The following is an 11,463-nucleotide window of genomic DNA, read 5'->3' as shown; positions in this document are numbered from 1 at the left end:
TTGCATGTGCACTTGTAGTGTCAAATCTTAGAAGTCCATGCCTGAGAATCGATCCACCAGGATCCTTGAGGAGATGATAGTGGAACTCAGGGAACACCTGTTCCAGCTCCATCTGGCTCATGGTTTTTAGGAAGCCACTCACTGAGAGGTTTGAATCACGGATGGAGGGCGAGCTTGGTCGAGCATAAGACACCTTGATGGTTTTATTGTGCAGTCTGAGATCATTTAATACATTGATGGCTGTCGCTGTGTCTTTGGGCTCCACATATTTCACAAACCCAGACTGTAAAGTCCTGTGTTTGGGTTTCTCCACTTATATCACATACATCAAACTCCACTACTGGAGGGCCACTGTCCTGCAAAAAAACCTGCCTAGAAGTTTCCAGACTTTATTATCTGGTTCAGGTGTGTTTAACTAGAGTTAGAGCTATACTCTCTCTGCCTTTCATTCTGAAGAGCTCATCTCTATGCCCTAATCATTTTAAATGGGTTACCCTCCAGAATTAGAGCTTCCAATGGATTTAGGAGGCAAAAAACTGTTCATTGGAATGGACTTCTGGACTTTTTTTCTTGCCGAGCCAATTAAGGAGGCGCTGTTGTCACACAGTTGTGTACACAAAGAATCATGGAGTGAAGTGTACATCAGTTATACTCTTCGAAATCCTGCATTCATTGAAGCATCCAGTTTAGAGCGCTTCAGATTGGAATGACTCTTCAATATGGTGGCGATGACTGCTCTCATTCCAAAGTTCCCTTTGGAGGTGAATTTCTCTCTTTTCCCTCTTGCTGCCAGTGGGTTGAGATTCCAGTGTTGTCCAACATTTTGATTATATGGCAATGTAAATAAATTTTACATAAATGCATAAGTAGAAAAATAGTACCACAAAAATGTCAAAACAATGAAAAATCCAGCACACAGAGCACTTAACTATGACTAAAGACAGTTTATTATGAAACAATAGTTTTGTTTTATTTTTTTCGTAAAAAAAATAAAATAATCCTTGAGTTGACAAATGTCACTTATATTACCACAGAATATTGCTGTTTGGCACAACTGAACAAATGGAATGTGTACAAGTTTAAGGCAAGCATGATTTACGCTCAGACTTTGGGGACACTGATTTTTTTTTTTTGAGGTCTGAGACACAAACTCCACGTCTAGTCAATCTGACACTTATGTCACCAAAAGATCAGTTCAGCCATTCATTCCGAGCCGTCACAGAATCCACTGATGCAGTGTTAGAATGTGTTTTCTTTGGGCAATGAGCTTAAGTTTGGCCCACATACAGTATAAAGCTAGCTTACATAAGTTCATTCAGAACATTTACTAGAAAGTTTTAAAACAAAACTAGGCTACTCACAGGTTTTACATTGTCCCACATGTCAAATGTTATTTACCATCCCTCCTTTCCATACTGATAAGTAATGCTAGTAAGAAAAGTAATATTCGTAAGGACAAACAAGGGGAAAAATGATGCAAAATCAAAGCAAAAACAGAAAAAAATCCAAGCAAAAATGTTACACTCATAGTTCTTTGAAATTCAGAATGTAAGTGAGGAAATAAAATAGTTTTAAACATAGTGGGAGTAATAGCATAATGCACAGGTACATAAATAGTTATCTGCAGTCAGATAAACAAATTAAACATTTTACTCCTATCGAAACTCGAGTAACCCATCATTTATCATTCCTTTATATCTATACACAACAAACCATTATGATTTATTTGAAGGTTTTTTGTGTTCCATTCAATATTATTTCTTTCATGTGCATTTTTGTGACACTTGTTTCAGACGGAGTACGGTTATCTGTTAATCTTTGTCAGAGCTCGTCCTTCTGCTGAAGTTTCTGGTCCTCCGATCTCCTCTCACAGTCACACAGGGCAGTGTGATCGGATGGCTGAGGCACTATTTCCATATCAGGATGGACTAGAGGCTGAGTGCTCTGACGATTTGCATAGGTCTGTAAAAGGACAGGACACACAAATTGACTACATTTACTACTTTCTCCGTGTTAGCTGTACCAGAAAAGTCTCCCAGATGACAGCTCCAGGGCTTTTGTTAAAAGGTTAGTTCACACAAAAATGAAAATTCTGTCATTAATTACGTTCATCTTCTGAACACGAATGAAGATATTTTTGATGAAATCCAAGAGGTTTCTGAACCACCCATAGGCAGCAACGTCATTGCAACTGACGTTGAAAGACATCGTTAAAATAGTCCATGTGACTACAGTAATTCAACCTTAATGTTATGAAGCGACGAGAATACATTTTGTGCACAAACCCCCCCCCAAAAAATAACGTCTTTATTCAACAATCTCTTCTTTTGCACACTTGCACGTCATTTTCCTACGCTGTTGATGTAGTGTAAACAGTGCAGCGCTTCCTGGTTCTACATCAGAACATCGGCTCATTATCGGCTATACTAGCACCTGTGTCAGCATAACACGCATGTGTTGTGGTTCTCACATGACCAGCGTCGGCCAATAGTGAGCCGACGTTCTGACGTAGAACCAGGAAGCTCTGCACGGTTTACACTACATCAACAGCGTAGGAGAATGACATGCAAGAGAAGAGATTGTTGAATAAAGTCGTTATTTTGAAGGGTTTCTCGTCGCTTCATAGCATTAAGGTTGAACCACTAGTCACATGGACTATTTCAACGATGTCTTTCCTATCTTTCTGAGCCTTGTAAATTGCAATGATGTTGCTGCCTATGGGTGGTTCATAAACCTCTCGGATTTCATCAAAAATATCTTCATGTGTTCCGAAGATGAACGAAGGTCTTACGGGTTTGGAACGACATGAGGGTGAGTAAATATTGACAGATATTTCCTTTTTTCTACTGTATAGACTGTCAAGTTTTATTAAAAGCCCATCTCGCCAGGGGCGGGTCAGTTTTGGTGTATTGGTTTGATTTGCCTCACAAATACTTTATGTATATATTTAAAAATATATTTAGCCTCTTTGTCATATCTTACACACACTTTTAGGTCTGAACTTTGTTGGTAAACATGAATATGCACACGCAAAGACAGACGAAAAACAGATCAAAAGGTTTTTCTTTTCTTTTTTTAAGTCCACATTTCATTCCACTACTAGATATTGAAGAAGCACTGCAGCATGACACACATATTATCTTTTTCCGTCATAAAATCGAAAGTATAAATGAATATATTTTGTTGGAAAACATTCCAGAGTAATACGTCTCGTTTTGTAAGAAAAATAAAATGTACGTAATGTAATAAAATGTTTCATAAATTTTAACTGCAGTTGCACTGTTGAACAATTATAAGGAGTTGTAAGAAATTTAAATAAATACATTGATGTAAGGAACCTGGGTCAGGCTTTGGGGATATGTATTCAAAAATTAGTAATTTACAATTAATAATTATTCATACGGGTTTGACCCAGATAATCATACATGTTAAATCTCCCAAAAAGGGATAATTTTTTCCCTGCATCTGCATTCATATATGTACCTAGACAATTAACCACAAATGATTATAATTAATTGCATATGTAGACTATATTTTACAGACAGGTTATTATCAGCTCAATTGTATATCGATACTTAATCATAACGGATTATAATTAAATATTTAATATATCAATTATGTCTATCATAGATCGATCGTCAGGATAATCTTTAAGGGGATTAATTTACGATCGAATCATCTGCTTGTCCAGCAAACCTGATCATTCGATCTCATCAAACCTCACAAAATTATCCTACTTTATAGACTTTCAAGAGAAGCTATTCTTCTGAATAACTTTCCTGTTCTATAACGACACCTCTTTAAGTATCAATAAATTTGTAAAGCACGTAGCTTTGGATCGTACATTAAAGGGACTTGTATTTTAGCAAGAGACAGAATCAATAAATGAATATAATGAATTTAATAAAGGAAGACTACGTATACGGTTACTAACGTTACAAGGAATAAAATGTATTTACTACAAAGTACAATGACAATTAAAGAGAATGCATAAATAAAGAGTGAGAGAGAGAGAGAGAGAGAGAGAATCTGGAAGGATCAGTGGCAAATTACAGACCGTAAAACCTTTGAGAGACAACACAGAAAAACACAATCTTAATACTCGGAATATGTAATTGCACAGTTGCTCGCTGTGTGGCTGCTTCGAAGGCATGTGGATGTGTTCCGTGGGAGAGTCACGTGGCCTGCGGATGGGTCCGGAGCGCGCACATTCAAACGAAGGTTTAACGATCTCGGACGTAAATTACCAAAGAAACAATTCAGGCTAAGTTCACTTACTCGTCTGAGGAAATGAACAAAGTAGAAAGGAAAAATAAAACAAACAAAGGAAAAGATCCCCGGAGGGGGATCACGCAGGAGTTACATGGTGATGCGAGGAAGAGGAGAGAGGTAAAAGAGAGAAGAAGAGCCATGTTGCGATCTTTTAAAGTGAAACTTAACGCCCATTCTTTGGGAGCACAGACCAATAGCAACTCAGATTTTGGCGCCAGATCTTCCCTTTGTCTTAGTCTGATGACCTCATTCGCGTGTTTTATGAGGACGAGCGTTTGGGCCTTTCACTTACAGAGATGGGAAAAACATAGTAGAATATTTTTTCTTGTCCTTCCGATTGTCCTTTGAGCGCAACTCTCCGCGACACAAAGACCTACGTTACGAGTATGTGCAAGTAAGTATACATCCATGTTCACAGTACAGTTAGTGGACATACTGTGTTGCTCAGTGGCCTACATTACTTCTGGACAATACTGTGCTACCTGATTGACTGTTGTTCTGAACACCTGTGCACTTTCACATTTTCACAGAGGATATTACAGTTGGACGTGATGGCCAGACCTCATGAGTACCTCTTCCTGGATGAGACTGGCTTCAACCTGCAGAAACGAAGGCAAAGAGGCCATAACATCATTGGCCAAAGAGCCATCACTGAGGTTCCTGGCCAACGGGGGGGTAATATTACTCTTTGTAAGGCCATGGGTTTGGAGGGGCTTGTCCACCGGCATGCTGTCCTTGGGTCTTACAACACCCAACGTCTCCTCACCTTCCTAGAGGAGCTAAAAGACATCCTCCTGGACCGCCAACAACACCATCCTGGGCCCGCACATCACATTTATGTGATCATTTGGGACAATGTACGCTTCCACAGAACAAACCAAATCAGAGAGTGGTTCACCACCAACAGTAACCACTTTTTAAACGTCTGTCTGCCACCCTTATCTCCTTTCCTGAACCCTATAGAGGAGTTCTTCTCATCGTGGAGATGGAAGGTTTATGACAGACAACCATACCTAAGGGCAATGGAGATGGCCTGTGTTGACATCCCAGTGGAGGCCTTCCAAGGATGGATTCGCCATTCCAGGGCGTTTTTCCCGCGGTGCCTGGCAAGAGGCAATTTAGCCTGCGATGTGGATGTGGTGATGTGGCCCGATGCAGCGCACTGTGATTGTGGTGTGTGTGTGGTGTGAATAAAGTAAATAAAAAAACTTCACACCCTGATCATGTTTTCAAGAGTACTGTTGTTTGCAATAGATTCTGTTTTTGCATTGAGTTGTTACAGTAGTGTACATGCAGAATTTACTATAGATTTATACTATTCATGTGAAACACACAAATCTAAATGCCTAATCCTCTGCAGAGATCTAAGAAGATCCATTACTGTAAAGTTTCTAAAAAATATGCATTGGCAGTTATGAAACAAAGAACCTCACAAATTGAGCATTGTGTTTTCAATTGTTTTGCTGTAGTGTGTAATGATGTGTATAGTGTTTACATTTTTGAAAGCTTCGAGCTGCTCTATTGGTGTGAAAGTTTAAGTTTTGAAGTGAGAAGGTGTGGTTGTGTTTATGTAGCTTTAGAAAAGGGTGTTGTGTTTAGACATTTAGACATGGAGGAAACGTTTGTGAAATGTGTTTTAGCATTTGAGAAAAACTGTAATAATAACATGGTAATATTTAAAACTTTGAATTTTTTTCACATTCACTCATTAACGAGAAGTTATTGATCAGATACAATATGGTTTTAGTTGAAAAATATTACGTTTTATAAGTTCAAGGGTCAAAGCTGACCAAGCAATGCAATAGCTGTCTGTAGTTTTTGATTGCATTAGGAGACACTTTACATTCATCAATACATTATTCAGCATTTATTGTTGTAAATGGCAGATTCTTACCTGAAAAACAGTGTAGTAGTAGCAGTAGAGTCTGTGAGGCTGAAGAAGGTCTCTCACCACCGACTGTCCCGTTTTAGCTACGGCCTCCGCCTCTGTGTCATTGTTCTGAGTACATAAATTACATATTCAAGATCTAACAATTACAAGACTTTCCTTTTTTTGTTTTGCATATGATATGGGTCTCTTTTTTGCTATTTTTGTTACATGTAAATTTATGCTGTTACTATACATTCTCAATGTGCTCCAAAAGTAAGGACACCGTTTGTACCTTAGCCCATTTAATTTTCTCGATGAGGTCAGATAGGTCCCTCTTCACTGGGATGTAGTGCACACCTGGTTTCAGATGTGTGTAAAAGTGTTCATAGTATGGTGAATCCTGTTTTAAGACCAAGCTGTTGCCCAGCATCAGGTACGGAAACCTATAGGCTGCTACTGTTCCATCCACATTCATCTGGTATTTATACTAGAGAGATTTTCAAGAGTAGACCCAAGCATGTCACAATTATTCATTTGTATTATTTATTAAGCAGAGAAAAAGCATATCACAGTTAAATGAAGCTTTTTCCATCACATTACTTACCTTAAAAAAATCAAAGAAACCGACCAGTGGTGTTTTCCCAAGTTCCTTCTCCCGTTCACGAAAGAAAAAAAACGCTGTTATTCCCGCATCGAGCAGCTCTGGATTTTCTTTGGACATGGTTACCAAACGCAAGCGCTCTTCTCGACTGTCCCTGCCTCTGAAGAACGCCTTGGCCGTTTTATCTGACCACACAGGACCTGCGAAAACCAATAAAGAAGTCCAGAAAGGTGAGACAAAGGAAAGTAAGATAATATTGGAGATTGACAGTAGCTGATGTTCGAAGAAGCACCTGTGTTCCCCTGGACTGACAGCAGGTCATTTGTTACGCCTCTCATTGCCTCTAAGGATGAGTGCGTGATATCATATGTGGGAAGAATAATGTCACTTGTGTCCGTGGAGCCGCACCATGAGATAATAGGCACTGGTCCAGGATTGTCATTCACTTTCCTGGTCTCCATTGGCCAGTCTCCTACGTTAATATAAAATTCCACATCAGGCATTTTTACCTGGTGGAGACAGGACAGATATAATAAAATAGTTGATATGACCAATGTGTCCATAGATCACCATAAAAATGAAAAAATAAATAAGCGCTGATGACAATTATAATATGTAAAATAAAAGCATGTTCACTAATGGGTTTAATTTTGGACCCCAAATTCTTTTTTCCAAGCTGTTTCAATGTGAAATAAGAATAAAAGGTAAGAAATAACCTCCGCAGCTTACTTTTCGAGCGAGGGAGAGCAGTATCTCATCCGAGAACATCTTGAAATCGGTGTACTTGCCCAGGGAGCGCCGATGCACCTGGTTGTTTAAGATGGTATAGTGAATGAGTCCTCCTCGCTTTGCAAAGCGCATTGGAACCTCCTGCAAGAGCTGATGCAGGTCAATAGATGGGAATGAACTGAAATCCTCTTGAATTTGGGGGTCTTCCTCTGGGCACTGCATAACCCTCTGCCACGCTGCCACATCGGACTCTGGGCAATCACAGTATTCATGATGAACAGGACCTGATGAAATTTAAAAGATTTTATTATGCATATTTTGCAAAACTTTTAGAAGAATTGCAGATCATTTGGAAAAGAGTTTGTCTTTACATAATACTAATAGATGTACACTTCTGCATACTTTTAAAGAGTATATTCTTTATGGAAATAATATGCTTTAAAGGATATACTTAAGTGTGAAATGAATGCAATGTTTTTAGATTTCCATTACACGAGAGTAGATGTTAAAACTTCATGCTGATTTGTACTCGGCTTTCGCCAAGATAAGCACCAACTAAGACGTAGCTTTACAGTAACCTATGCTTCTCCATCCATTTACGCTTCTTTCCAAATGGTGATGTGAATCTCCTTCTGTCTAGTGTTAATAGTGTATTTGCACACACAACGGCTGCAACCACAGTGCGGTCCCCTCATGACAACCATCTGGATTGAGCAGAGTAGGGGACATCTCTAGGGTCTTCAAGTTGGCACCTTCCGTCCTCAGTGTTTCGTCGACTAGCCCACGACACCTCAAGAGGGCTCGACATTGACTATGGCATCCCAGAGTCATCCCCCTCCGTCCCCCACTCAACTCAGCCCAGCTTACTGACCTTTACGTCCCTCCTGCTGCTGAGGCATCTCCTTTGACCTAACCACAATCTCTCACAACCTCTCCACAACCCGACCATACGCGCCAACCCGTTTGACTATCAATTTCCACAGAATTCGTAGAACTTCGGAAGCACTCTGTACGGAACTCCATTAGGCCCTGGTGATGATGAAGCCCTTGCCTTTCTCACAGCCTGCTCTATCTCTTTCCACTTAGGTGCACAGACCTCCATTTGGTATTCTGGTGGATTGATAGGTGGGATGTCTGACGGAATTGACATAGGCTCATGCCTTTTTGCATCTGTATGCGTTTCCTCCAAATATCTCTCTAGCTCAACCCTAGATGCTTTTAAAGTGCCATTGTTCTCACTGGTGAATAACTTCTTTACGGATTTGAATGGATCTTTATAGAAATTAGCCCTCGCACGCTCCTTCTTTTTGTAGCGTTTCCGTAGGCGCTCAGCTCTGCGTTATGTTGCAAGCTTATCTTTTATGGCCCTTTGTAAGAGATTGAGTCCCTCCCTCCGACCTTGTTCTGCTCTTTTCCATTGCTTCCTCAGTTGCCTCCTTTCTCTAACTAACCCTTCAATTTTCTGCTTCCGTCTAGACATTCCAGGAGTAGTTTGTACTTTTTCCTTCCTTTTTCCACACCAAACCTCTCACTTCAATATGCGTAAATGACGTCCCCAAATTTATCCAGCTTCTTTTCAACTGTACCAGTTAATCTTTCCAATGCAAAGCATAGATCTGTGTTTACCGTGTCCCATGCAGTTTTCTCACAAGCTCTTGGCCATCTAACTCCAGGCCTATGCCCGTTGAGGTTCTTTTTTCTCTTTTGCTGGTTAATCTGACCGGGTTTGCAAGTATCAATGTGTTCATCACTAACTGTGCAAACCCTCATCTCCTCTATGACAGGGGTGCTGATATCCTGCCAACTGTCACTTAATTTGAATGGAATGTATTATACAACATTTGTAATTTTATCATTTTTTACATTTATTACATTTATATTTAAGTTAATCTTTATATATCATTTCATCGTTACTTCTATCGTCTTTGAAATATGGTTAAAGCGCACTGCCGAATGTAGAAGCATTTATGGTAAACAAATATTTACTTAAATGTAATTTGTATTGACAGCTGTATGTCATGTATTTTAATATATTTGTATTTGCACATTTGTAATGATGAAGTTACAATTTAGTCCATATAAACTAACTGTACGTGTAATATTTTCACACTACACACTACAGTTACAAATATAATCAAGTACTTCACATGTGCTTTAGTATGTTATTAAACACATCAAAATAAGTTTACTTCTGTAACGTATTTTCATATGATCATCAACTACAAAGTGTACTTTTTATAAGTTTTTTAAATAATCTTGAAAGTGTCCTTCTAGGTACACTTAAGTGGCCTATTATATTATATATCACTAAATACAGTATTTTAAATAGACTTTTAATAATAATTGAAGTACACCACAAGTGCTACTACTGTAATTATCTCACTACAAGTGCAAAAGCAAAATATAAAGTTTGGCTGGGTAAAATAGACCACATCTATCAATGTCCAAAAAATATGTTACCCCTAAGACTGTATGGTGACTTTGCCACTGGCTTGTCTTGATACAAAACTTCAATCTTCAAACCCTTCAAAGAACTTCCATAGAGTCGGTATCTGACAAGCAGGGAGCCGTCGCCCCGATCCAGTGGTGCTGGGACATGGACACGAAGATACTCCTTTTCCAATGAAGATATCGTCACTTTGAACGAGTCTTTAACTAAAAGAAAATGAACAGTAACCATAAAGTGTGCAAGAAAAGATACTGGCATACACTGGTTTGAACTAAACAGATTTCAGTCAATGTACATGAAAGGGGAAAAAACTAAAAATGTATATTTGCATTACTAATATTTTACAACTAAATACTGTGTATTACTGAAACAGAGATCTAAAAAATCTGGTTATCCGTAATAATAAATAAAAAAAAGTCATTCAAAACAGATACAAATACCATCAGATTATATAATGTAAAACTGAACCATGTAACATACATTTATTCAAAAAATAGAAATTTAATGAAACTTTAAGGCTGATTTAAGTTTTTTTCTTTTTATCAGTTGAAAAATTCAAGGAAAGACATGAAGCTGTTCTTTATGTTTTAATGTATAAAATTGCATAAATTATTCTTGAACTTACCAAAGTGTGTAAAGGGGGAGATTACATTTAAAACATATATTTAAACATTAAAATTTGATGTTAAATCCACTATTATTTATATAGAATTGTTCTAGTATTCCATGCAATTACATCAGAAGTAACTAATTAAATGACAGATTTTTTTAAAAATTTAATTACAGTAATTAATAACACCTAGCACTGTATATGATTATATATTACATTCTTACCAGGAGAGACAGTGATGTTTTCTCCTCGTGAATCAACAGTCTGAATGTAGAAGTATCTGACAGGAAGCACAACATCAGGATTCAGTCCAGGACCCCACACGAGACATTTACCCGGATTAATACTAATACTCTGACAAAATCCAACATTTAAAGCTGTAGTAATGACCAGGGCGAAGGCAACATTTGGCATATTTGCAAAAGCGTATCTAATGTTTATATGAGGGATCATTGTATCTGCTGTTCCTGTCGCTGAGCAAGAGGGAGTTGAATTACAGCTAAAGTTCGCTGCAAAGCTGCTAAGAATTTATTGACATGGTTATTACATATGTTTTTAGCCCGTTCCTGTTTTATAGACCCGGACTTGTTGCGTTAAGGTAGAAAATAGCAAGTTAAAAAATAATTAGTGGCTTTTAATGTGGCGCTTGTGCTGCGGTGCGCCTCGATAATAAATCCGGCGAATTTCAAAAACTATTCAAGAGTTCCGGATCTTATGGGAATGGAAGTTCATAATGTAATGCGGTTAATTTTAATAATGCGAATGAGGAATCATAGACTGTAATAAAACTAACACTGGCCTAATTTTTATTTGTAATGAAATTTATCTTTTTTTAATTTTTTATGTGAAAATTGACTTATTAGGTGAATAAAGTTCGAAATGTTCTGCTTCATCTGTCTTATTTTTTTTATGTGAAAATTTACTAATTAGGT

At 38.1% G+C, this 11,463-nt stretch overlaps 1 protein-coding gene across 1 annotated transcript; it reads right to left on the bottom strand.

Moving 5' to 3' along the window:
• Positions 1-927: 927 nt before the first annotated feature.
• poglut3 (protein O-glucosyltransferase 3) lies at positions 928-11,218 on the bottom strand. Its single transcript, XM_077196500.1, has 8 exons — positions 10,756-11,218; positions 9,933-10,127; positions 7,473-7,756; positions 7,036-7,252; positions 6,747-6,943; positions 6,435-6,629; positions 6,167-6,271; positions 928-1,962 (listed from the first exon to the last, which is right to left on the bottom strand). The coding sequence occupies exons 1-8, from the start codon at positions 10,982-10,984 to the stop codon at positions 1,822-1,824; spliced, it is 1,563 nt and encodes a 520-aa protein (XP_077052615.1). The 5' UTR covers positions 10,985-11,218; the 3' UTR covers positions 928-1,821.
• Positions 11,219-11,463: the final 245 nt, after the last annotated feature.

The sequence above is a fragment of the Siphateles boraxobius genome, unplaced genomic scaffold (assembly GCF_051911475.1).
Source record: "Siphateles boraxobius isolate OS27281-9 unplaced genomic scaffold, OSU_SipBor_1 11, whole genome shotgun sequence".
Lineage (NCBI taxonomy): Eukaryota > Metazoa > Chordata > Actinopteri > Cypriniformes > Leuciscidae > Siphateles > Siphateles boraxobius.
This window is presented reverse-complemented; position numbering and strand designations above follow the sequence as displayed.

Bases quoted from the DNA above. Each gene is read 5' to 3' on its own strand.
- poglut3 (XM_077196500.1), bottom strand. From the start codon at position 10,984: ATGATCCCTCATATAAACATTAGATACGCTTTTGCAAATATGCCAAAT. The intron at 6,630-6,746 runs GTAAGTAATGTG...AAATCTCTCTAG, and splicing joins GTTTCTTTGATTTTTTTAAG to TATAAATACCAGATGAATGT. The intron at 1,963-6,166 runs GTAAGAATCTGC...GTCCTTTTACAG, and splicing joins ACTACTACACTGTTTTTCAG to ACCTATGCAAATCGTCAGAG.